This window comes from Lissotriton vulgaris, chromosome 12 (genome assembly GCF_964263255.1).
Source record: "Lissotriton vulgaris chromosome 12, aLisVul1.2, whole genome shotgun sequence".
Classification (NCBI taxonomy): Eukaryota; Metazoa; Chordata; class Amphibia; order Caudata; family Salamandridae; genus Lissotriton; species Lissotriton vulgaris.
In genome coordinates, this window is record NC_141700.1 from 24,939,448 (window position 1) to 24,964,355 (window position 24,908).

The window sequence follows — 24,908 nt, forward strand, 5'->3', positions numbered from 1 at the left end:
TTATAAGACCTGAACTGCTATGTTGTCCCTTGTTTCACACCTAGACTGCTATGCAAATGTAAATGTAAATGTGTTTGTATTTATATAGCGCCTTCTACCCAGAGGTCTCGTAGCGCTGTATTCATACCGCTGTGGAACCCTTCCTGGCTTTTCCTGTGAGATGTCCACTCCTGGGCACCCCCAAGGTGAAGCCATGCATCCAAGCGCTGATGGGGCCATTGTGGAGATTAAGCAAGCTATTGCCCAGAGTCACAGAGTGGGACCCATGATTAGACTAGGCACCGAGGCGAAAATTATCAGGTCCGGGGAGATTGAGTCCAAGAGCCGCGAGGCGGGAATTGAACCTGGTCCCGGGCCAGACCTCTGCATCAGGGTCTGCCGCTCTAACCATTTGCCCCTGGTTGCCCTTTGTTTCAGACGTGGAGTGCTGTGTAAGGGCTTTAACCCTTGTTGCCGTTTGTTTTATACCTGGACTGCTGTGTGAGGGATTGCCACCTTTTAATTCAGACCTGAGGTGTTATGTGTGGGCTTTGCCCTCTGTTGCATTTTGTTTCCTGACCTAGACTGCTCTATGAAGGTTTTGCCCCTTGTTGCCCACTATTTCCAGACATGGACCGCTGTGTGATGGATTTGCCCCTTATTGCCATTTGTTTCAGACCTGGGGAGCTATGTAAGGGCGTTGCCTTGGTTTCAGACCTGAACTGCTGTGTGAGGGCTTTAACCCATGTTGCCTTTTATTTCAGACCTGGGCTGTTATGTGAGGGTGTTTGCCCTTTGTTTTCCTTCGTTTCAGATGTGGACCGCTATGTGAGGGATTTACCCCTTGTTGCCCTGTGTTTTAGAATGGGACCGCTATGTGAGGGCTTTTTCTCCCTTGTTGCCCTTTGTTCAGACCTGGACTGCTATTTGAGGGCTTTGTACCTAGTTGCCTTTTGTTTCAGTCCCAGTGAGCTCTGTGAGGGCTTTGCCCCTTGTTACCCTTTGTTTCAGACCTGGACTGCTGTCTGAGGGCTTTGCCCCTTGTTTCAGACCTGGACTGACAAGTGAGGGCTTTATACCCCTTGATGCCCTTTGATTTAGACATGGACCACTGTGTGAGGGTTTTTCTCCTTGATGCCCTTAGTTTCCAGACATTGACTCCTATGTGAGGACTTTGCCCCCTGTTGCCCTTCTTTCAGACCTAGACTACTATGTGAGGGATTTGCCCCTTGTTGCCCTTTGTTCCGACCTGGGCTGCTATTTGAGGGCTTTGGCCCTTGTTGCCCTATGTTTCAGTCCCGGAGAGCTATGTGAGAACGTTGTCCCTTATTGCCCTTTGTTTCAGAACTGGACTGCTGTCTGAGGGCTTTGTTTCTGACCTAGAGAGCTATGTGAGGGCTTTGGCCCCTGTTGCCCTTTGTTTCAGGCCTGTACAGCTATGTGAGGGCTTTGCCCCTTTTTACCCTTTGTTTCAGACCTGGACTGCTATGTGAGGGCTTTGCCCCTTTTTACCCTTTGTTTCAGACCTGGACTGCTATGTGAGGGCTTTGCCCCTCGTTGCTCTTTGTTTCCAGATATGCACTGTTATGTAAGGGCTTTACCCTTTTTTGCATTTTGTTTCCATACATGGGCTGTTATGTGCAGGCTTTGTCCCTTGTTGTCCTTTGTTTCAGACCTGGACTGCCATGTGAAGGCTTTACTCCTTGTTGCTCTTTGTTTCAGAGTCAGACTTGGACTGCTCTGTGAGGGGTTTGCCCCTTGTTGCTCCCCGTATCTATGTATAGACAGATAAGTGAGACTTTACAATTTGTTGCCCTATACGTCAGTGCCTTATCAGGTGCGTAAAGTGTGGGAGGGCTCTGCCTCATATTGTCCTATGTACCGGTGTCAGAGCAAGTATAAGACGAGTTGTCCCTTTTTAGGTCTCGGCTAAGCGCCCGGAAGCACATTCTCGCCGAGAACCTATTGTGGCCGTGTCTGCTTCCTAGGAGACAATCCTGGCCGAGCGCATCGCCTCCAAGGCGATTTGAAACTGGCACGCGTCGTGCTCGCCGTGGCTGTCTCCTGGGAAGCGCAAACATACACAGGCACACCCCCCCCTGCACGCAGGCACACACACACACGAGCACACATACACGCACCCACACAGAGACACTCTCCACCCCTCACCCCCTGCCGTCGCACACAGAGACACACACACAGGGGCGCACCTACACGCACACATACAGAGAGACCCCCGCCGTCGCACACATACACACACACGCGCACACACAACCACACACACACACACACACGAGCGCCCCCTAAGGCCCACTTACCGCCAATCCGGTGTTCTGTCGCCTCCGCGGGGCTCTCCCTCAGGCATGGGAGCCCCGCGTCACCAATGCTCCTCGGACCAGGAACTCCGTGGGCGAGGGCTTCGCGCATAAGACGGAAGTCCCGCCCCCACGCTATGTTTCGTTTTCGAGTGCGCGCTCACATAATTTTTTTTCCTTCGGTGCCCGGGCCTGGGTCCCAATCCGACCCTGATTGTTTGTGTTCCTTTCTAAAACATAGCAGGAATTGACACGCTGTGCCTTAATTTCTAGGTTGCCACACAAGCCAATTAATATCGAGGCATCGTTCCAAAGACCTGTTTCCGTCAGGTTTGTTTCTTCCTTTTGGGTCTGATGCATCGTTAAAAGTGCACTGGGAGATTCGTCCTCGTTGTTCAGCAAATTGGTGGGAGTCTTTAATTAATGTTTGGGAAATTATACCCCATAAACCCCACAAACGTTTTTTTTTTTACCTCCGGTTGAACCCTGTTTTTTTTTCTACGAAGTTGTTATCGTAATATTTATAAAATAAATGGGTCAAAAAACGGAACGGCGTACGCATCTCAGTATCTTGGCGCAATAATTAAGAGCTTAAAATGGTAGTAGCGACCTGCTGGCGGAATGTTTGCCCGTTCTGCGGGGGGAATGATCAAAGCCTCGCGCCCCCAGCCCTGAAGTGTTTGATGGTTCGTGTTTTTGTTCTTTTTTTTTTGTCATCTACAAAAACCTAATTTGCACAAGCAAATACACGGGCACAATTATAAAACCGGGGGGTCAACAGGAGTCAGCAGAAAGCAAGAGGTTAGACAGCTGAAGCAACAGACTTGTGTTTAAACTGCAGCACAGGTGATCCTGGAAGGAAGCTGTAAATTCCAGAATTCAATGGTTTTTCGCGCGGAGGGCGGGCGTGTACAGAGGCGGAGGCCCAGGGAAGCTCTTTGAAGCTTTTGGCCGATGTGTTGGCGCGTTCTTTTCTTTTACCCAAATGGCCCTAAAAGAGGGTGAGATTAAATTAAGGTGTAAATGATTGTAGCTACAGAAACGTGGGTGTCTTTGCTTTATTTAACAACACGCCTGAAATGTTGTTATGCATAAGGAATTCATCTATCAACTGAAGTCTGCCAGCTGTAATTGAAGTTATTCCTACAATTTTAATGCAGTTTGGCTACTCGATGTTTACCATCTACCAACAGAGGGAGTAAAGGCAAACAAAAATTCCATAAGGCTGCCTGGAAAGTTTACGTCATCTGGGTGTCTTAAATGACAATACCATTTATTTATGATAAAAAAGAAAATGTCAGTAGCTCTATCTTTAATACTGCCGAGACCATTGCATTGTAAATGCTTGTTGATCTGTGTGTCTGTGTCTAGACAGGTAGGTTGGACGTGCCCCGGGCCGCTCACTGTTGCAGTTCCTGCACATGTCTATGATGTCTTTCCCCTTGTTGCCTTATGTATCGTGCCTGAACTGCTATGTGAGGACGGTGCCCTTTGTTGCCACACGCATCGCGCCTGGACTGCTATGGGAGCACTCTGCCCTTTGTTGCCACACGTATCATGCCTGGAAGTCATATCAGCTAATTAGCATAGACAATTACTGCCATGCAGAGTGATATTACAGGAAGTGATATTCAGCTGGAGTGATATTGCAGGGAGTGATATCATCTAATTAGCATAGGCAATGAGGCCATGCGGAGTGATATTACAGGAAGTTAATTACAGGTATAAGCATAGGCAAGCAATAACTGCCATGTGGAGTGAAATTACAGGAAGTGATATCCAGGCAGAGTGATAGTGCAGGAAGTGATATCAGCTAATTAGCATAGGAAATAACTGCCATGCCGAGTTATATATCACAGCAAGTGTTGTCAGCAGAAGAGATGTCACAGTCCTCAAATATCTCTTCCTTTAAAGGAACGGGCAATTCTTCCCTTCCCTGATCGCCCAGAATCTGAAGTGTTCAATACATATTTAACTGGAGAAACACCCAGGCCGAGGTCATGCTTTGGAAGCACAAACGAGGCCTTGGCAAACTTCAAATAGAATTGCATAATTTCCGGAATTTTGCACTCGCATGTTACGCAAAATTGCCATAGTTTCGCCATTATGGCACTTTGCGTATTTATGCGCCAATCAAGTATAAATTACTGAGAATAGTGCAATTTGCGGTAAAATGTGCAGTGAACATACAAGAACAGCACGCATGTGGCTACTTTTTTGATATGTGTTCTTGTGTCAGAAATTGAGGTGAAGAATTCATTTTGTTCTAGGTCTTGGAGTAGATACTTGTTTTGATGCTTTCTCCTGTTTAGAGGGGCACTTTGTGATGATATAGTGTAGATTTTGTTTAGAGCCAAAGCCTCTTCTTCTACTGATGAGCCAAGTAAGTTTTGGTTAAGTCCCCAGTCAGGAGGAAGAGTGGCTTTTCCATCTGAGTGACGTACTCCGCCAATTTGGACTTTTGGAAGTCTGGGTCGTCCATTTTTGAGGTTAGGCCGTTTATGTTCCAAGAACAGATGCCTATAGTTGGTGCCCTTGGTGCCCTTCCCCTTTTAGCGTCTCTAATTTGTTGGTGGCGTCAAGCCTCCTCAGGACGTATGAAGATAGTTCAGGACAATGTTTCCCTTGTTGGTGCTCGATTTTGGTATGGTGCCCCCCTTACATTAGCTTCTGCCCGTCTCCGGGGACTTCGTGTGTTCCGATTTGGCGGACTTCCTCGCAAGGGCTTAGTAGTGGTGAAAGTGAGGGTCTGATGGTCCTTTAGAACTGGGCTTTGCCTGTTTGTTGTGAACGCTAGCTTGGAGCCAGCTGCCACCGTCGGCCTTTCTGTTGGTTGCTGCCAGGGGCTATTCTCTCTTATTTTGGGTGAGCTTCCCAGGGCGCCCCTGAGAACACTAGAGGTATTTACCTGTTGTGTCTCTGATTCTGGTCTTATCCTCCTCAGGAGTGGCGAGGGATAAGCTGGTCTTTGTAAGGGGACCAGCTTAATGCCCCAGTTCTTGAATTGCTCTGCTTCCGCTAAGATAGAATCTGCAACATTACTAGAGGACCAAGTTGTCTAGGTCGCCTCCGGGCTGTTTTGGTTGGCAGCGGGTAAAAATTCTACAGAGATTAAGTCCTTGGTACTTATCCCCCCCAGATTGGGAATACATTCCATTAGTCTAAGAATGTTACCACGATTTAGCAGGTCCTGCTGCCCTTGTGACGTGTATTCCGGGTGAAAAACCAAGATCTCTGTTGATTGTTGTATGCTTCCTTCCGCCTGCCGTTTTATTGATGTATGATGTGCTTGGACTAATGAGCCATGACATGGATGAGCTTTGTGAAATGCCAGGTGATTACCTTCGCCTGGCATATTGGCGGTGTGTGTTATTGCTTTGGTTGAAATAGTTTGCTTTAGTATTGTTCGTGTTTCGAATAGCCATTTTACCTGTGAGTACTCTGTTTGGCTAGGAACAGAATGAATAGTCTTGATTGGTGTGTCTCTAATTAGATCTTCATGATTTGAGCTTGGCGTTGAGCCAATGGTTCCTTTCCTGACCCCCTCCTTGGAGTTTGACGTGGGTGGTTGCTTGCTTGCGGCTGTTATTGATGTTTCTTGGTTGGTCGTCTCATCGGGAAATTCCCTTTGGGAGGGGGGCTCCTTATTTAGATGTGCGGGGTGTCCCGCTTGGCCTTCGGAGACCCACTCTTGATTGTTCTTAGTAAGCATGGGCGAATTTTGTGAATCTGGCGTTCGCGAATTTGCGGATTCGCGAATTTGCAATCTGCAAAATCTGCGAACTCTCGCGAATTTGCGTATTTTTTGTGTTCGCAAGGGTTTCTGCCAGTTCGTGAGGGTTTTGTACCAGTTCGCAATTGCGAACTTACTTGCCGGCTCGCAACGGTCGCGACTATGTTGTTTCTACGTCTGGTTCATCATCACAGGTTCACAGCACCCTCTGTTTCACCACTGCCACCCTCTGGTTCACCCATGCCACCCTCTGGTACATCACTGCCACCCTCTGGTTCATCACTGTAGATTATGGGGGGGAAAGCAAGCACACCTGCCCTGCTTCAACTGACATGAATTAATTAGGGGTTGATTTATTAATGTGTCACTGAATTTAAACTTCCAGTCTGGCACCTGCTTCCTTATCTGTAATATGCTTTCTGTTGCAGTGCAATTTTTTTCCCAGGACCTTTGTGGCCTACTTGTTGCTATTCTATGAGCCTGCTGTGAGGGTCAGAGCAGGGTCATAGAATAGTTGCAAGTAGGCAACTGAACTCTGGAGGGGCCCCTCAGGAAGCACTACAGGGAATGGTTACTAATGATGATTTTGAACTTTTGCACCTGCTGAGTGCTTTCAATTTTGCAAATCTCGTTTTTCTGCAGAACTGCAACTGTAATGCCCCAAACAAACGTACTTGTGAAAGTTGATTTCTAATCCAAAAGTGATCCAAAGAAAGTCAAAAAGGCCTCAAATCCAAATATACAGCAGCATCCACAAAAAGTAATCCTTCCAGGTCAAGAATCCAAATGAAAGTGAACAGCACATGAAGAAAGCACTGGGAGGAGCCTGCTGGACAGGAACAGGAAGTTGGAGACTGTGGGGCACTTCCTTCCCCCCCCCCCAAAATGGACTCCTTGCAAACAAAGTGCAGGCAAATGTCAACCTGAGGAGTTATTCTGATAAAAATCATAATTTTTTAGAAGGTTTATGCTGCTTGCTGGTGGATTTCTTGTGCAGAATTGCAAATTTTGTAATTTCGCGAGTGCAAGATTGTTGCTGCCCGCCGCATCTACATGTTCGCATTTGCGAACTCCCGCGATACGTGATCACGGGCCGGCGTACTTGCGTTGACAAACTCTCGCTGTGCAAGGTGGCAAGCCGCGATGACGTAATCGCGGTCGCCAAACTCCCGCGGTTTCCCGCAGCAAGATCCAAAACGGCACAGCACTCGCAAAATATCGAGAAAAACAACTTGGCAAATGCTGAATGTGGTAAGTGAACGCCGCGCGCCGCAATATTGTATCACCAAGCAAAAAAATCCGCCCGTGTGAATTTGCAGATTTTCGGCAAATTCGCGAGAGTTCGCGGATTGCGAATTTACCGAAAATCCGCAAAATCCGCGAGCGGAACGGATTTTACGCCCATGCTTATTTCTTAGTGCTGCTAGGCTGTGTAAGCGGTTTGGTCTTTGTTGCCTCATCTCTTTGTGCATCTGTTTGTTCAATTTTGTTTCTTGCCGATGGATCTTGAGACCATTGCCCTTCTTGGTCCGGCAAGCTGCCGTTTAATTTTTGCTGCTGGATGGAGCCGCTGTGCACATGGTTTTCCCCATCTGTAGAATGGGCATTGTTTATGTTAACCGAAGATTTTTGCTTTGGGCAAAAGAAGATGGGGAAGTATTTTGTTGTAGCTATTTGAGGTTTTGGATTGCGCCCTTTTCTTTTTTGTTGGTGCCGTTGTTTGGCGTTAAGTTTTTGCGGGAACTCCAGTCCTGTCTGAGTTGTCTCCTCATTTGCAGGGGCTTGATGGGTGGTTAGCTTTGTTCCGGATGTTTTGCTCCTGGAGTCTCCCTCTTCGGTTTTATTAGGCCCCATTTCTTTTGTTGCATTTCCTCTGCGTAGATTCCTTATATCGCCTATTAAGTTGGTTAACATTGAGGGCAATGTGGCTAATTTGTCCACTGCCTGGCTGCAGTTGCAGCTCAGGTAGGTGCTTGTTTGTGCTCTCATTATCAGGTTATTCAGGTTGCCCAGCTTGTCGTCGATGCCGGCTGTAAAAACGGCCAGTGTATTAAGAAGGGTAAGTTGTAACTCAATTTTTTCTGATTGATATTGCAGGGCATCTACTGCTAGCTGGATTGTGTTTAGCAGTGAGTTCCAGGTTCCGGTGTAGTGTTCCTTCCCCCGCTCTTTCTCATTAGAGATGTTAATGGAGTTGTTGATGTTGTTGGCCACCAGAGATGGATCGAGGGAGTGGGGCTCTTTATGATCTGGTGTATAGGTTTCTAGCATGTCTTCCCATTCTTGTGTGTTAAGGTAAGACACTATTGCCCTGCCTTCACCTTTCTGGCTAGAGTTGTGAGGGCTTGCTGCCTTCCTGACCGAGGTGCTTGTTGCTAAGCCATAGGTTTCCGGATCTGTGAATGGTGGAGCACATCCAGCCGTTGAGTGGGACTTGATGGGTGTGCTGTGGCTCATAGATTGTGTGCCCAGCGCCGGGCTAGGTTGTGTTTCCTTGGGGAGAGCCGGTGTTAATGTCTTTAGTCCGGCCCCGGAAGCCCTTTCAGTTGGACGACTATCTAATTTATAGGCTGGTTTTGGTGCCGAAGTAGTTTTTGCATTGGCTTTAAGATCGTCCAGTCGGGACCGCAGGACATTGCCCCGACTGCATATAGCCTGGCCGGCTGAGTAGGCGGGTGATAATTGCGGACTGGAAGTTGAGTCGTGGGGCTTTCCTCTTGCGATTGAGGTCTCCTGAGGTGTGCTGATGTTCCTGTGCTTTGAGATACCACGTTGGTGTTGGTCTGCCGTGGAGTTTTCGAGGGACAAGGGGCTTGTAGTCATTTCAAGCAATGGTGGTGGCGAACATGTTGGTCTCAGTAACGAGGGGAGCAGTGGGGTTTGCAGACCATGCAAATGTTCGTTGCTCGAGAAAATGGCTGAGCCCGCATCCTTTAAGAATTCAAACTTTTTATATATTTTCGGTTGGTGGAGCTTTTTTGCGGTGTGTGGTTCTCTTGCTGAGGTCTCTTGGATCAAGACCGCTGGCGATCCCTGCTCTGTTTTGATAAGATTCGGCTCCGATGCCTCTCTGTTGTGGTAAGATTCGGCTCCGTGCTGGTGGGTGAGCTTGGGTTTGTTTTCTTCTTGTTTCCTTTCCCGTTTCCCGTTTTTGCCTTCGATTTTGGCTTTGGCTCCGGGGACCCCCTGGCCCTTCCTGACCTCATGCTGTTACCCGAGGATGCTTCAAGAGGTGGTCCTTACCAGAATAGACCCCGGATGAGCTCGGAGCTTCTCCTGCGTTTGACCTCTCTTCCCCAGCTATCCGACTCTCCGGCTCTCTGGCTCTGACTCTCAGTTTTGGAGTCCGTCTTCTCTCGCTGGGGCGGGCGTCGCCTCTCTCCCTCGCTTCCCGGGAGAGAGCAGGGGGAGAAGATAGGCAGGCTCGCGCACAGCCGAGCGTGCTGTGCTGGGCTGAGCTGAGTCCGCGGGCCTCTGAGCTCCTGCAAGGTTCTCTGCTCCGCCGTGCCGTACCGCTCTGCTCCGCCTTGTTTCACTGCCGAGGTCTCTTGCGGCTCCTAGTGGCTCCTGCCGCGTCCACAGACACTCCCGGCACAGCCGTGCTCAAGAAATCTCCTGTGGCTCCCGCCTCATCAGCAGACACTTGCGGCACAGCCAGCCGCATTCAGAAGACCTCTTGCATTATCAAACACCCGCGGCACAGCCGCGTTCAGGAGATCTCTTGCCGTGATAACAGCGCTCACGGCATAGCCACGTTCAGGGAATCCCTACTCTGCCGATCTCTCCAATGCCGCCGCTCACCTGTCTCGCTCAACACTTCCCCACACCGGTAAGCTCGAAGGCCGGTTCACCCCACCGGCAGGTTGAGAGGCAGGCGAAAGGGAGGAAGGCAGCAGCAGTTCCAGCGGACGTCTAGCAGCGCCAACAGACACACCAACGGACTCTCATTAGTGAGAGTGAGTGTCTGCTAGCACTGCTGTTTATGTTCTGTTTATGTTTTCTTGTATTCAGCACTATTTTCTTGGTGCAAAATGCCTTCTTGCGTCCATTTTGGATGTGAACGTGCATTTTTCACTAAGAAACCAGCGCTAAATACCAGGAGTACATTTCTGGGAAAATCCTACCTCAAGTGCACATTTAGCGAGAGCAAGAAACGGCTCGCTATTCATGTATGTATGAACGTGCCCTGTTTGACATGGTCACCCCCACCTTTTCCCTAGTATTTAATGCAATTTCAACTGAAGTTTACTGGCTTCCTGCTAACCAGGTCCCCGGTGCCAGTGCTACAGCCCTAAAACAAGGTAACTGTGTAATTGTTCCCCAATTGGCAAGACCTTTAGCACACCTGAAAGTTCCTTGTAAAGGGTACCCCTGGTACCTAGGGCATGGGCACTAAATAGGGTCCCAAAGGGCCGCAGCATGTATTGTGCCACCCTAAGGGACCCACCACCAAACTCATGCAGACTGCCATTGCAGGCTGGGTGAAATGGTGCAGGCAAATGTGAAAGCACGACATGGCACACACCCTGTGTGCCATGCCCACAGACACTGCATGCAGTATATTTAAATCATGCCTAAAGCAGGCCTCAAAGCCCTAAGGCAGGGTGAATTATATTACACATGAGGACATATCTGTATGAGCCTCTGTGCTGTCTAGTTCAATTGCTAGATAGTACAAGTGAACTGGGTAGCCATCTTCAGTATATGTACTGGGCACTGGTCATTACGAGTTCCCCAGCTACACGATGGCTTCATTTAAACCTATGGTGTTTCATATCAAACACCTGGTCTTAATACATCTGTACTGATGCCAGTAGTAGATTTATCAAGATATGCACCAAGAGGGCACCTTAGAGGTGCCCCCTGAAAACCTACCAGCCTCTGAGTGTGCTGGCTGACTGATATCATCCATTCTGCCACCACAGGCATGTTTCTGACCCCCTGCAGGTGAGAGCCCACACTCTCTGAGGTCAGAAACAATGCCTGCTCCGGAGAAAGGCGTTCACACCTTTTCCAGCAGGTTGGCTAGTGAATCTACATGTCAAGGCCAGGGACTTCAAAGCCCCTGCTGCCTTTGATATGTGACACCAGCTTCCCGCAGACCTGGGAGATGGCACCCACTGCCCTGAGGCCCATTTGGCACCAGGACAGGTGGGAAACTAGCTATCCAAGGAGGTGTGATACACTACCAGGCCAGGTGCAACCCTAAGGGTTGCCCTACGTGCCCCGATGTGCCCTACGAAAGAAAGATTCCACCATCTTGTCTTTGGTGGAATTAGGAACTCAGGGACAGGGTTATGCCCACACCCCACATGAAGTTATATTTAAAAAATATATATTTTTTAGAGTTTTTGTAGCGCAAACTAGACTCGCAGATATTGGGTATCAGTTTTCTTTACACAAGCACCAGTTTCATTACAGATGGACAAATTAATTCTTGTTAGGCATGGGGAGGTTTCATGATTTGTCCACAATCACAGGATGTTGAGCGTCCATGCCGTGACTCCAACCCGGTTCCCCAGCTTCGAGGTCGACCACTCTAGCCGTAAGGCTACATCCTCTCCCCTATATAGGGGGTGTAGTGTCCCCAAGGGCAAGTAGTCCATTGGCTTCTACCCTTCACTCCCCTTAACATCCCTAAATTCAGTATGTATGTGCCCCCCTGACACTAGAAACGGATTCCCCTCACACAAAAAGAAGAAGAACTAAAAACAGCCAAAACAGCAAGAACTACAGACTGCTGGTGGGCTTTGGTGTCAAACCCTGCCTGCCTGCCTGCTCCCGTCCAGATAATCCAACTCATTGTACAGATGTGCATCCTCCAAAAGCCTTGGAGGGCCTCCAGCACTTCTCCAAGCCATCTGCATCTCCCACGAAATGGAGGAGCCCCTTACCTGCAAGCACCAATCCCAAAGTACGGTTCACTGTTCTGCTAATCACCGGGCTCACCAGTGCAGCAGCCTCCCAGGAGGAGGTCACCATGCTCCAGGAGATCAGATCCATCTCCCAAGAGTGAGGACGCTGGGATCAACTGCAGCCATCCTGCACCAATACCCGGGGTACCAGCCCCTTGCAGTAACCAAAGCTTGTTTGTATTCAATCCAGACTCCAACACCGAAATGGCTGACTAGCCAATGAGGGATGTCAGCATTGCAGAGGCCAGCACCAAGAGTGGCCCAGCTGTCCTGTTTTGCCCCCCTCTGCAGGTCTAACCGAGAACTGTTAGTGCCTTTGAAGCACGGGCCCAGACGGCCAAAACTCTCAGCACCTGAGCGCCTCGGCCTGAGTCCATGACAACCGACTGCACCTTCATGCTCCCAGGACCCTCACGAACCAAGCCCCCCATTGGGAGTCCCCAGACTTGTCCCCAAGCCCCCCTCTGCGGCCTGTTTCTAGGAGGCCACCCTCTTTGTCTATGGTGTAGCGCAAGACTACCAACCCGTCCAGCACCTCTGCACTCAGACACGCCAGGGCAGGGAATCTCGAACTGTTGTTGGTACTTTGGACCTTAACCCCATAGCACCTTAAGTCTTAAAGGAGTCTCCCTGAATACAATTGCAAGGATCCATATGCAGTGCATGTTTCTTTCTACATAGGAAAGCATTACAGCGTAAAAACACGGTTGTGTGAAATTGTTATTTAACTGTAAAAATTGATATCTCGAAAAGTACTTACCCAGTTACAAAGTTCTTGGTGTTAAAATATATTGGTCTCTAGTTTTTCCTTGAGCATGCAACTCATTTATTGACTGTGTGTTCAAGAAATGCTTAACACTACTCTGATAAACCTAATCGCTCGTCCACACTACCACAAACGAGACCGTACCATTTGGGATTATTCATTTAAACCCTGTAAACCAATAAGGATCGTCTGGACTTTCTACCTAGTGTACCTCTTTTTGTGCACTACATAAAGAGCCATCTTCCTACAATGTTCTGTTGCATTCAGTGCTATTTCAAAGTGCAAGCTGCATCCATACATCCATTTGGATGCAAGTGGGCAGTTTTTGTGCACAGAAAATTGTGCTAAAGGCAATATTACTCTTCTCTCCTAATACCACTAAATATTTTGGTAATTTCACATGATTACACTACACAAAATTACACGGGTTGTGCCCACCCCTAGTGTAATGGTATAATGTGATACATTTTGCATTAACAAGAGCAACTCAAATTTCCCAATATTACACAAATTATGCTGGCGAAATTTAAATTGCCCCAGTCTCCTGTGTTTGTGTTGTTCTTGTGGCATCATTTTGGGCATGCTGTAATGTTTATCAGTTTGCTAAAAGTCTGAACAAGAGGTCATTGCACCAGTCTATGCTGGCACTGCTGTGAGCAACATGTCCAGGATTCTCTGAACTAGTCGCTGTCTAGATGTTGAAATGCAAACAGGGCGAATTCCTCCTTTTTTGGTCGCAGCCTAGCGGTTTGCTACCGACTTATTGTGAAATGCATTCCGCCAGTTACTCGGTGGTTAATTTGTAAAAGCATAAGTGTCAGGGCTCCTTTCAGGAGGCAGCTTGCACCAACCCATTTCTTCTGTATTGGTGCCTAACACAGAGCCAACTGCGAACCAGGAAGTGGGGAGAAGATGTGGCTTAATGGCTATAGCTGCTGACTTCGGAGCTGGGGAACCAGTTTCTAGTCTCGGGACCGGCTCAACATCCTGTGATTCAGGGCAAATCACTCAATCACTGTGCCTACCAAAAATGAGTGAGAAACTATAGTGCCAGTGTTGTTGATTAAGTGCCGGTAAGTGCCGGTGCTGAGCACTGGAAGCCACCGGCTCAAATTATGCACTGAAGTTGCTTACCATTGGCTTTGTGGTGTTTTGTCAAGTGTGCTTTGCATTCAAGACCAGGAAATCTGGTGTTTACTTCTCTTTCGATGACTTCAAAGTGAAAGACTTTATGTGACAATCCTGCTGTGAAACAGAAAGGCTTTGTTCTAGCACACAACAAGAATGAGCTGTGCTGATAGTTCATTAGAAACTCCGAATTAAGTTTATTTTTTTGTATTTCTTCTGTGTGATGGAAACAAATATTGGAATATAGTCAAACACATCAATACGCTATGTGCTGTCATTCCCCCACAATTCTCGGTTCGCAGTAAAACTGCATGTCTGTGCGAATGTAATGGTAATTTCAATTGAAAAGGTGTTGTCTGTGCTGGCGGTGTGCTACCACGCCATAGATACTCTATGCCCCGCCACTTCATTCTCTGACTCTCCACTCTGACATGCCTCTGCACTCCTCCACACCACTCGGCTCTAGCCCTGTTACTCTACATCCCTCCACAACACTTACCCTATGACCATCCACTTCAATTTACCCCACTCCACTCTACCTCACTCCAATCAAATCTACCCCAATCTACTCCTGTCCAATGTACCCAAATCCACTTGACTACATTCTACCCCAATCCAGTCTAGCAATTAAACCCCAATTTACCCCACTCCAATCTACACCATTCCATACCACTCCACTCTACCCTAATACATCCCCCTTCAATCCACCCTTGTACATACCACTCCAATCTACCCTACTCCAAGTTATCCCACTCCACACTAAGCCACCCTTCTCCACTCTCCACTCCAATCAACCGCCGTCTACACCAATCCATCACAATCTACTCCACTCCAGTCTACTCCGATCTACCCCACTTCATTCCAGCCTATCCACTCCACTCCAATCCAACCCACTCTACCCCAATCTAACCCGCTCCCCTCCAATCTACCTGAATCCACTCCAATGTAACCCATTCCACCCCAATTTACCCCATTCCAATATACCGTACTCTAATCACCCCACTCTACAATCCACTCCAATTAACCCCAATCTACTCCACTCCAATCTGTCACAATCCACCCCACTCCAGTCTACCCCAGTGTACTACACTCCATTCCAATCTATCCGCTCCATTCCAATCTATCCACTGGTGTTCGTGTGACGCTTCCGCCAGTCCTAACTTTTTAGCTCTGTCTGAAGATGTCACATATGAGTATGGGGTGAGCGTATTTGCACATCTTTTCCACATGTGGTGCGCTTGGAGTGGACGTGTCCTTGAGAATCATAAGCCAAGTAGACTTTTGCGTACATAAGTCACGCGAGATGCATTTTCTGTGCAGATGATAAAGTCACGGAAGGATGTTCACCGTGCAGTGCATGCTGCTGCAGCACACACTCACGTTTGCAGTTCACAAGAGACATTTTGTACCCGATCCACATGCAAAAACGACGCCCAAAATGTAAGCGCAAGAAATACTAAAAATATGTGAAATATGCAAAACAGGATAATTGTGAAGTGTGAAAGATTAAGTCACGTACCGTATTGCCAAGGCCTTTCATGAGAGGGAGTCACTTGCTAGTTATGCCTTGCAGAGGGAATTCCAATGACCACGGTGCCAAGTTAGAAAATAGAACACCTTGTGTGCAAATCACACTTGGAGCAGAGTATATCCACAAAAATGGACACCACACACATGTGGGCTTTGTGTAGAGCATAATGTGGGAATTACACATAAGTGGTACATCAAAGGCAGCAACCGAGCAAGCTTCTTACACACACACATACACAGAAATGATACTGCAGGACCCAGAAGCAGTGCAAGATTTAGCATACATAGAATCTGCAAGACAAGCAGCAAGGCCATGCCAGCACAGATTGTCCACATGGAGTGGCAGGCACAGCATGGGCAGCAGCAGCCCAAGTTTCGTCTTACACAAAGGTGGCATGGTTGATGGCATGGGACAGCACTCACTTCTTCTCACACAAAACCAGGACCAGAGCAGTGCAAACCTCATCTCTGACAAACAGAACATATACTTGTAGTACAGTGTAAGCTGGGCTCATGTATAGTTCAGGGCCCACACGGGGCATATGCAAAACGCATAAACAAACACACATACACACACACACTAGGTAAATTAATGTAGCAGCCGTGCAAGCATCATTGAGTCACACATATAAGACAGGAAGAGTACAGACAGTAAATTAGCAGTGCATGCTTTACTCCCTTACAGAACTGGTATATAAATGCCATGAGCAGTGCACTTTACCTCCACTGAGCTTAGTGGTCACTTGGCACCTCTCTAGCATCAAGTAGTGTGAGGGAACTGTTGCCTCAGAGTTTTAAAAAACAAACGCTGCATAATACCCATTAAACTCCACCCTCTCTCTTTATTTCCCTCTCCAGGAATCTTCCTACTCCTTTGCACTGAAATGCCTTATCAGCCTTTCCACGGCTATCCTGCTGGGTCTCGTTATCATGTACCATGCCAGGGAGATCCAGGTAAGAGCCACACTTCGTCTTTGCATGTGTGTTCTTCCCATGTTCATCTAGGTGGGATGTTCAGAGCCACAAGCACTAACAGCGAAAGACTCAAAGTTACCCCACGGTATGAATAAAGATGAGGACCTAGATGAAATAGGCCTCATTTCCATTCACCTCTTACACTAAAGGGAGGTGTGCTTATTCCCAATTTATGAGATACATAGCCAGAAGTGGTTGTGCAGTAGAAAGGGCCTTTAACAAGTTCTACATAACTGTAAGGAGGAATACTGAACAGAGTTACTAGGAACATAAGATGCCAGTTTTACCTCGGAGCACTTTTGAAAACTGAACAGATTTTAGAGGATGTCAATATATGCTACACGTGAACATGTTTGTGAATCTGAGCTTTTTTGTTCCTATATTAAATGCAGCATAGCTGTATTCCAGATCCGCTTCACATTAATGTCTTATACTAATATCAGTGTTTAGAGGTGGGGTGTTTTGGGAGCCTTGCTCTAAATGGCTACCCTGGCGGAAACTGTATACATTTTTAAATGAAAGGTTCGCAAGCATCTGCAGGGGAAGCTGCCGGAAGCTGACAGATCATCCCACTCAAAGTAATGGTGTGTTCTGCTAAGGCTTCTCTCATGGGAACATAGGAATGGATTAGCCAAAGTCCCAATAATCCAGAGCAAATGAAATAGAAAAATGGGCTCACAAGTTGTCCATGCTCGGCCAAGGACCAGTCTGAAGGTATCCAGTAGGAGGCAATGCTTTGCAGACCTAATCACAGTGGCCACCACAGATAAGTAACTTGCAATGTGCCTTAGTCATGACATCACAATCAGGTATCTGACAATCACATTATCTGGACTCAGGTGACCCTGTGAACCTGTGTGAAGGTCATAGTCCAACAGCAGTGCTTCACAAACCTCCTCAGCATTCGACCTAGTTAATAGATCGAAGCTCTGGCCGACCATGTTGCTGTTAGAAGTTATCCCAGACATTGTATGCTTTTTGAGGGATTTACATAGGGACACAAAGGCAGTGGTTCGATTCATTAAGGATCTGAGAGTCACCCGCCAGCTCACAACTGAGAGAGGGGTCCGAAAGGGGTGTATTATAGCCGCCTTCCTTTTTAATCTGTACATCCGTAACTTAGAGCAGACCCTTGCGAAGATGAAAACTGACTGTCCACAAGTGAGCCAGCGGAGCCTTCCAGTACTATTGTATGCAGACGATGTGATCCTCATGGTAAGGACAGCCAGGGGTTTGCACACGTTATTGCCCTCATTTGTCCGCTTTATGGAAAATTAGGACCTGCTAGTGAACAATAACAAATCCTTTGTAATGAAGTAGCTTTACGACCCAGCAAACCCTACGCATTTGTGGTGGGATTGATGCCGTTCCCTATGACCAATGTCTTCTCATAACTGAGTGTAGTGTTTGACGCTGCCATGACTTGACGTCCCCTCATCCGTAGGACTTTGTCAGGGCCAATACTGCCATCTTTAATTTTGCATGTAGGTTGGGCACCAGACCTATTGGGCCCCCCTTGAAGATCTACAAGGCCAAGTGCATTACTAAGGTGGGTTATGGTAGCGAGAAATGGGGTTACAAGGAGCACGAGGAACTCCAAGTCGTTTAAAATATTTTTCAAATCTTTTATGTCTACCGTAGTGTATCCCCTCTATTATAGTCCACGAAGAACTGGGTTTGGCTTTTCTTTCTGATCTGTTATCTTACCATTCACTATCTTTTGTGGATGAATTTATGTCTTAGGGAGGGAATCGCAGTAAGTAAGGATATTTTAACTGCCTTTACCTGGATCACTTTTATCGTATTCCCTGGCTTAAGTATGTAAGAGATTGCCTTGTGGACTTGGGAAGTGCTGATTATTCACCAACCCAGAGAATATGTGCAGAGGAAATCTGTGTTGGGTGAATGAAAACTTCCTTAAGAAACGGCAGATGGATAGGGAAGCAGAGGAATTGAAGAAACCCAGTGTGCGTGGGTATTTCCCTCCGAAAACTGAGCCATCAACTGAGCCCTATCTTTTACGGCTCATAATTTCCCATGAAAAAAACAAAAAACACATATATATATATATATATATATATATATATATATATATATATATATATATATACATATATATATATATATCTAAAATAACCCACCTCACACCCCTCAACAGTTGAGGTATTGATCGGTTACTAAGAAGCAACTCAAGTAGTCCTTGAGAATACGAGCTAGGTCCCCTCCTCTCTGAGCAGCCCGATCTAGTCTCATCGCAATGCAGGCTGGAGAAATGGCAGCTGCCAGGTCAGGACCCAAATCTTTTCCTTTCCCAACAGTCTAACTGTGCCCCAACTATCAGTTCCCAAATCTCAGTGCTATGTTTTATCATGGAGCGGGCATTAACCAATGCACAGCAGAGGGAATCCTTCCCCTCCATTTCCCTTGCACCCCTCCCCCCCCCCATTAGGGGTCAACTCAGCATTTATCCCACCAGTTTTCAGAATCCCAATTGCACCGCTTCGTACGTGTCCATGCTGCCATACCCTTTTCTATTCCCCATATGGGAAAGTTCAAGGAGACCAGACAGACCGCTGTCCAGTCCTATACATTCTTTAAGGAGTCTAGGCGCTAAGATAGATTATGACTCGGAGATGACATTGCAAGTTCTGTCAGTGGTATCATCCTCCACCTGACAAAGACATCAGATTTGTCACATCACTAAGTTTCTGCCAAAACCAGTCTACCTCAGCATTTTCCCCAACGCGTCGACTGCAAATTCCTCAAAACGCCCCCGTAGTATTAGTTGCCCCATGAAGAAGGAGCTACATTGCATATTTTGTCCTCTACACAAACTATCTAATCTGCGGCAGACCACTTTTAAAGTTTTGTGCGTCATTTATCAAGCAATTTATTGTAATTAATCAGGTTTTTAAAATGCAAGAGTAAATGATATAAGAATCCGGCTAGGTTACTTTGTTCTTGCGACAAATTCCTTTGAGCAATTCCACGCTCAAAAGGAGCCAAAGGAGGAGGAAATTGTTCTCTGCTCAGCCCACCATCCTCTTCACGAGAAACGGAAGAAGTATATTTTGTCCCAGTAATGCTTTGTTCTTCCAGCTCTGCTCCTAGCACCAAGAGACCTCATTGAAGACAGTATGCGATTTACAAGGCACTGTTAACGTAACAAAAAAATCAGTGTCATATATATACATATATAATTTTTTTTTAATTTCCACTGAAAAAGCAAAGGTTAAAGTGACATTATAGTTAGGTGTTGAAGTGAGACAAGAACTAACATTAAAAAAACTAAAACCACTGGAATTCTGCAGTTATAGTTTAGTCAAATAACTATCAGTTGAGCTCCCATCAGGCACTTCTTAGGACCTCCGTTATTACACCACTCATGGCATACACACCCAGCCCCCATTTGCCCTGATTCTCCATGCCCGGCAACTTTTTTTGCTTTAAATGTTTTGATGGGATGCGGAATTTATTATCATTTTGAACAATTTTATTATTTACATCTAACAAGTGATGTCATTTAACATGCCATGAATGATGTAATATTTGAGGTCCTAATCAGTGTCTGAGTGCAAAAACCAGATTTAAGAAAAAGGCTACAGGTTTGCTATACCAGGGCTAATGTGGCATAAGGAATGCGAAGGTTCAAGAAACAGGCACAGGATTACTGCACAAGGGCTAATGTGGCATAAGTAATGCGAAGGTTCGAAAAACAGGCACAGGATTACTGCACAAGGCCAGAATCAGCATATGGAATGTGAAGGTTCAAGAAAAGGTTAAAGGATTACAGAACTTTGCTACCTTCACCTAATGCACAATTTATAAACGTGTCAAATTTTTGGAGGCTAAATGTTAAACCAAAGATGCAGGTATCTGTAACTTTAGATCACATGGTTTGGTTCTGGCAGTTGCATACCCAGAGAGACTGCACGGGGCATTGTTCTTGTTTGCAAGCGAACTAATGGGATTACCCAGGAAGAAATCAGAGCTCATCCCGCCAGCTCAGAGTCACTCTCGTCGCTTTCCTTGGTAACGAGCCTGGGTGGAGATACGCAGGGCTTCCGGTGGGCTTCAATGCCCTCCATCTGAATGCTCTATGGTGGGGATACTGGCGTCAGAGGGGGTGCAGGCGTGGTTTAGCAGCTCGACAGAACTCCTTTTAGCAACCGGTGCAGCTGGCAAGTTAAAGTCGGGGCCTTGGTGGGGGGAGTGGGAAGGGGTCTGAAGCGGCGATCAGAGAGGGAGCACACGTTCCTGCTCTGTGACTGTGACCCGCCGGTCCTTGCGGTGTATCCAGATGAATAGCTGAGCATGAGTTGCTGCCCTGCGGTAGGACAGGAGACATGACCTCATCACCTGCAGGAAATAATGGCACAGCCGGTTGGACTTACCCCAACCAGGGCAATGAGCGTAAACCACTTACCTCGGTTTAGCAGCCTCGTGTACACACACCGAGGGTACATATCTTCGTATATGGTTATTAAAGGGCAGTGCTTAGAAAGCCAACATTTCATGGGCGTGTTTCTTCTGCTATCATACATGTGGTAGTTCTGGTGTCCTTTACAAACCACTCGTCCTTGGTTTATGATGACGCTGCAACCCTGAGCTGGTATTACAGCTCCAGCGTACACGGGTACCCGCGGTGCATCTCTCTGCAATATGGCACAGCACTGAGGCATATCCAATTCTGTGGGGTGGTGCACCACTCATGCATTATTTGGGTTAAACCACTGATAATGTCCCTGCTCTTGAAATCCCCATGGGATGCTCCGGACTCAGTGACGTCACAGAGACGTTAGCTGTCCAACCAAGAGAAGGACCGATCATCCTCGCCTCTAGGTCTGTGTCCAACTAAGCTGGCTGGCAGATGTTGAACTATTTTCGGAGCATTCTTACCTGTCCCATCTCACCAGATGAGCAGCTCGATACCCGTGAGTATACGCGCACCTGAAATCGAGAGGGATGTGGTGGGGGTGGGGGATCAGGTGCCAGTGCCAGTGACCTCTGGTGACCCAGACACCGGATCCAGGCTGCTTCCATCGCGCCACAAAGACAAGGATTACATCTCTCTACGACCTTGTATTACAGCCTTCGAGGCTGTAAGTAAGGCTCGGAGGTGCCGATGCGGCGCGTTACCTCTAAAGGGACCCTAGTAATGGGTCTCGGGTGTCCACCTGTCCTTCCGCCTCTGTCCAATGAAAGGAAGACGACCCCTCAGCCTAGCGGATCAGAAACCATCTGTTCTCTTTACGTACACAGCCTGGAAACCAAACACTACCTACCTCGGGGAGCACAACACAACTTGATGAACTCCTGCATGACCTCCCAGAGGTAGCTCTGCTTTTTAAGAAATTGGTCCAGCATATGTCAGCCGGGAAGACAGCTCAGGGAACTGTAAGACTGGTGCACAAGGTGTCCGATATGGACATGTCCAAGGTGAAGACCCTGGCTTCTTCTTCATTAACTCTGAAGGCTTACCCCTAAAGGACCATTTGGTCCGAGCAGCGCTCACTTGCCCTAATCAATCCTCTACTCTTGAAGCTGCATGGGGTCTGTCCCCCATTGTTGGACATGTCAAATGCGGGGGTTGCACTGTATGTAATTTGACCATTGAAGGTAAAACATTAGTGTTCAACAACATCACGTTTAGAAGTAACACTCTCACTAACTGTAACACAAGTAATGTTGTTTATCTCATTCAATGTCCCTGCAACAAAGTGTATGTTGGCCAAACGTCACAAAAAATCAAAACGCGCATTTGCCAACATAGAAGCCGCATCAGGTGCAGGACACTGAATGCTCCACTGGTAGAACATTTTACAGCTGCAAACCACGACGAAGATGATATCCGCTGGACGATTCTAAAGGCATTAAAACTACCCCAAAGAGGAGGCAGCATGGCAAGTCTCCTAAACAAAGAGGAACTGAAATGCATAATAATGTTGGACTCAATCCGCAATGGATTAAACCGGACGGAGGATTGGACTTCTCTGAGCCTAGAATTGTTTTTTCATACATTGACAAATGTTGTCACAATGGGCCCGATGCCAGATGCCCTCCTCGCTCAAAGAACGGAATTTATTAATCACTTTTAGTTGAGTGTAACATAATCTGTTCGTTTCAACACGACTCATTCCTTATAATGACATGAAAGTAAAATGACATGAAAGTAATGTTACCCTGTGTAAATAATCCGATGCGTAAAAATATGCTAGAGAAATACAGGTTAGTCCTTCACTCCTATGAGCACGATCCTTCACTCGGTATAAACACGGTTGAAGTTAACACCGTGAATCTCTCACTTGGTCACTTAGTATAATCACAATCACGCAATCACGACTGCCACCGACAATATCAGGCCACTCCAAGATGGCCGCCCTTGAGGCCTCAGGCACTAGGTTAGTCCTTCCATCAATTAGCTCCTGACCACTCCAAAATGGCTGCCGCAACCGCCGCATGAATGGCTAAGTCCTTCCTCCATGATGGCGATTTATTAAAGCCACTTGGAAACCAGCCGAGTCACACAACAGAAGCGGAACCCCGCCGTTTGTGCTGAGGAGAGAGACCATTGTGTTTCCACCTCTAACCCAGCTACAAGCAACTTGCAACCTAAGGTAAGCGCTATCTTACGAACCCCCGCCCCCTCCCCCCAACTGCAGGACGAACATGGCCCCGAACGGGACTCTCAGACCTGCGTCCACGGCCATTTACTTATACTGCCTTTTTCCCCTTAGCATCTTGAACGCCTAATACAGCGATAGCTCACCAAACGGAGTGGCGCACTCCCTACCCTCGAGCCTACTCAAGGAGGACCCATCCACGAGACTACGGCGCATTGTAAGCGCCACTGCAACTAGGATAAGGTAAAAATTGCCCCGGCACCCGTTGACGTGATACCAATCCGTCATCAATTGGTCGCTGACCGTATGCTTCCCTTTCTAGGCACCCTGACCACCTGGGCACCTTGCCCAATTGCACACCTGCCCAAGACCCTCAAATTGAACCCGGCAGGTCAGTGGCACCCCCGAAGTGCCTCAATTCGTATGCTCAGCACTATTCACGTAAAATCACCAAACCGTGCCTGTCACAACCCAGCACTTGGGTTAAACCATCACTGCAATGCTCATTTCACCCTTGCCACGAGAAGCATGATTCTAAAACATGTAATCGCCTATTTGTGCTTCTATTTGTCAATTAGTCACCTATAGGCTCACTCACTCACTGCGTCGCTTTTTAGCCGTCACAACGGCCGCGAGCCCTTCAAATTGATTTACTTTTTAGCTTGGCTCTTAATCACTCTACAGACCATGATGTAATGTAGATGCAAGCATGGCCCAACCTAGTCAGCTACTGCGACCATTCACAGTAACCTCGTTACTCTCTGCGACGGACGGCTGTACATGAGCACATCCCGAATTTGCATGAGTTTGTAATACACTTTTCACGCACTCTTGATCCAGTTCAACCGTTTTAAATTGTAAAAAGACAGACAAATGGACCTCGCTTCTACAAATGTCTCTATATGTCTATTATTCAAGGCGGATGCCTTATGCTGCTTTCAATTTTTTTCCCTTTTCTCCCACAGGCATCCCAATACAAACAGGCAATGATTGATATAGTCCTGATGATGATCCCGGTTCATTAGGAGCCAGGGTATCGAAACGTTGACGCTTGAATGGTGTTGTAGGAAATTTATTGTATATTAACCTGTAGATACTGTATGTCGAAACTTGCTACAACTGTCTAAAAACCTGCAAGCGACAGTTGGCTCCAAAAACCTTTCTGCCTGTAAAACTTTTTTCTTGTCTCACCCACCTTTCTACTATATGTTTTTTCGGACTTTTGGGATAGGTACAGGATTGTACCCTATCTAAATGTTTGTATATAACCCTCTCTAGGTCAACCATTTTTTTGATCATAAATTAAACATTTCGTCACCCGGCTGGGTTTGGAAACAGAATTATAGTACTGATTGTGGTCTATAACTTTATCGATCTTTTCTATTGAAACTCCTGAAGACCCCTGTTCTCTGAAATAGCCCAAGTGGCAGCATGGCAGCCAACAGGTCAGGCCAGTATGTAGGATCCCTGCTTAGAGAAGACCTGCAGAAGTGTTTCAGGCTGCTAATCCTCGAGGGACTACTACATACACTGATATTAAGAAAAGTATCCGGGAAAGGTTAGGGGTTGACAGTGAGACTTACCAAATTAGGTTGAGACTCATTAAGGAAGGCGTTGATGAAACCCACAGAGCCCTGTATTATAGGGCGAGAGATGAGACGGACAGGTTGCTGAACACAGACAACGCCACCAGAGAGGAAATCATGGAAAAACGTGAATGTGGAACAATTCCTAGCTTCTTTACATCCCCCTATCCAGAAGTGGGTCCGGCAACATAGTAATGTAACCCTAGACACAGCCAGTGAAGCTCACGGAAACCGAAGGGAGTAATCATAGTGCCTGGGCCCAGGCCCTGACCTATACAACAGGGGCCTCAATGTTATAAATCTAGAAAGGTGGGACACATTGCCTGGCTATTCCACAAAAAGAAGATCCAATGGAAAT

At 47.1% G+C, this 24,908-nt stretch overlaps 1 protein-coding gene across 1 annotated transcript in view; it reads left to right on the forward strand.

The window, feature by feature from the left end:
* Positions 1–24,908, forward strand: part of LOC147673102 (small conductance calcium-activated potassium channel protein 2-like) — a 385,836-nt gene that overhangs the window by 203,995 nt on the left and 156,933 nt on the right. The window contains exon 3 of the mRNA XM_086946805.1: positions 16,225–16,320. Coding sequence (XP_086802931.1) covers positions 16,225–16,320 — 96 coding nt within the window. The remainder of the gene's footprint in view (positions 1–16,224; positions 16,321–24,908) is intronic.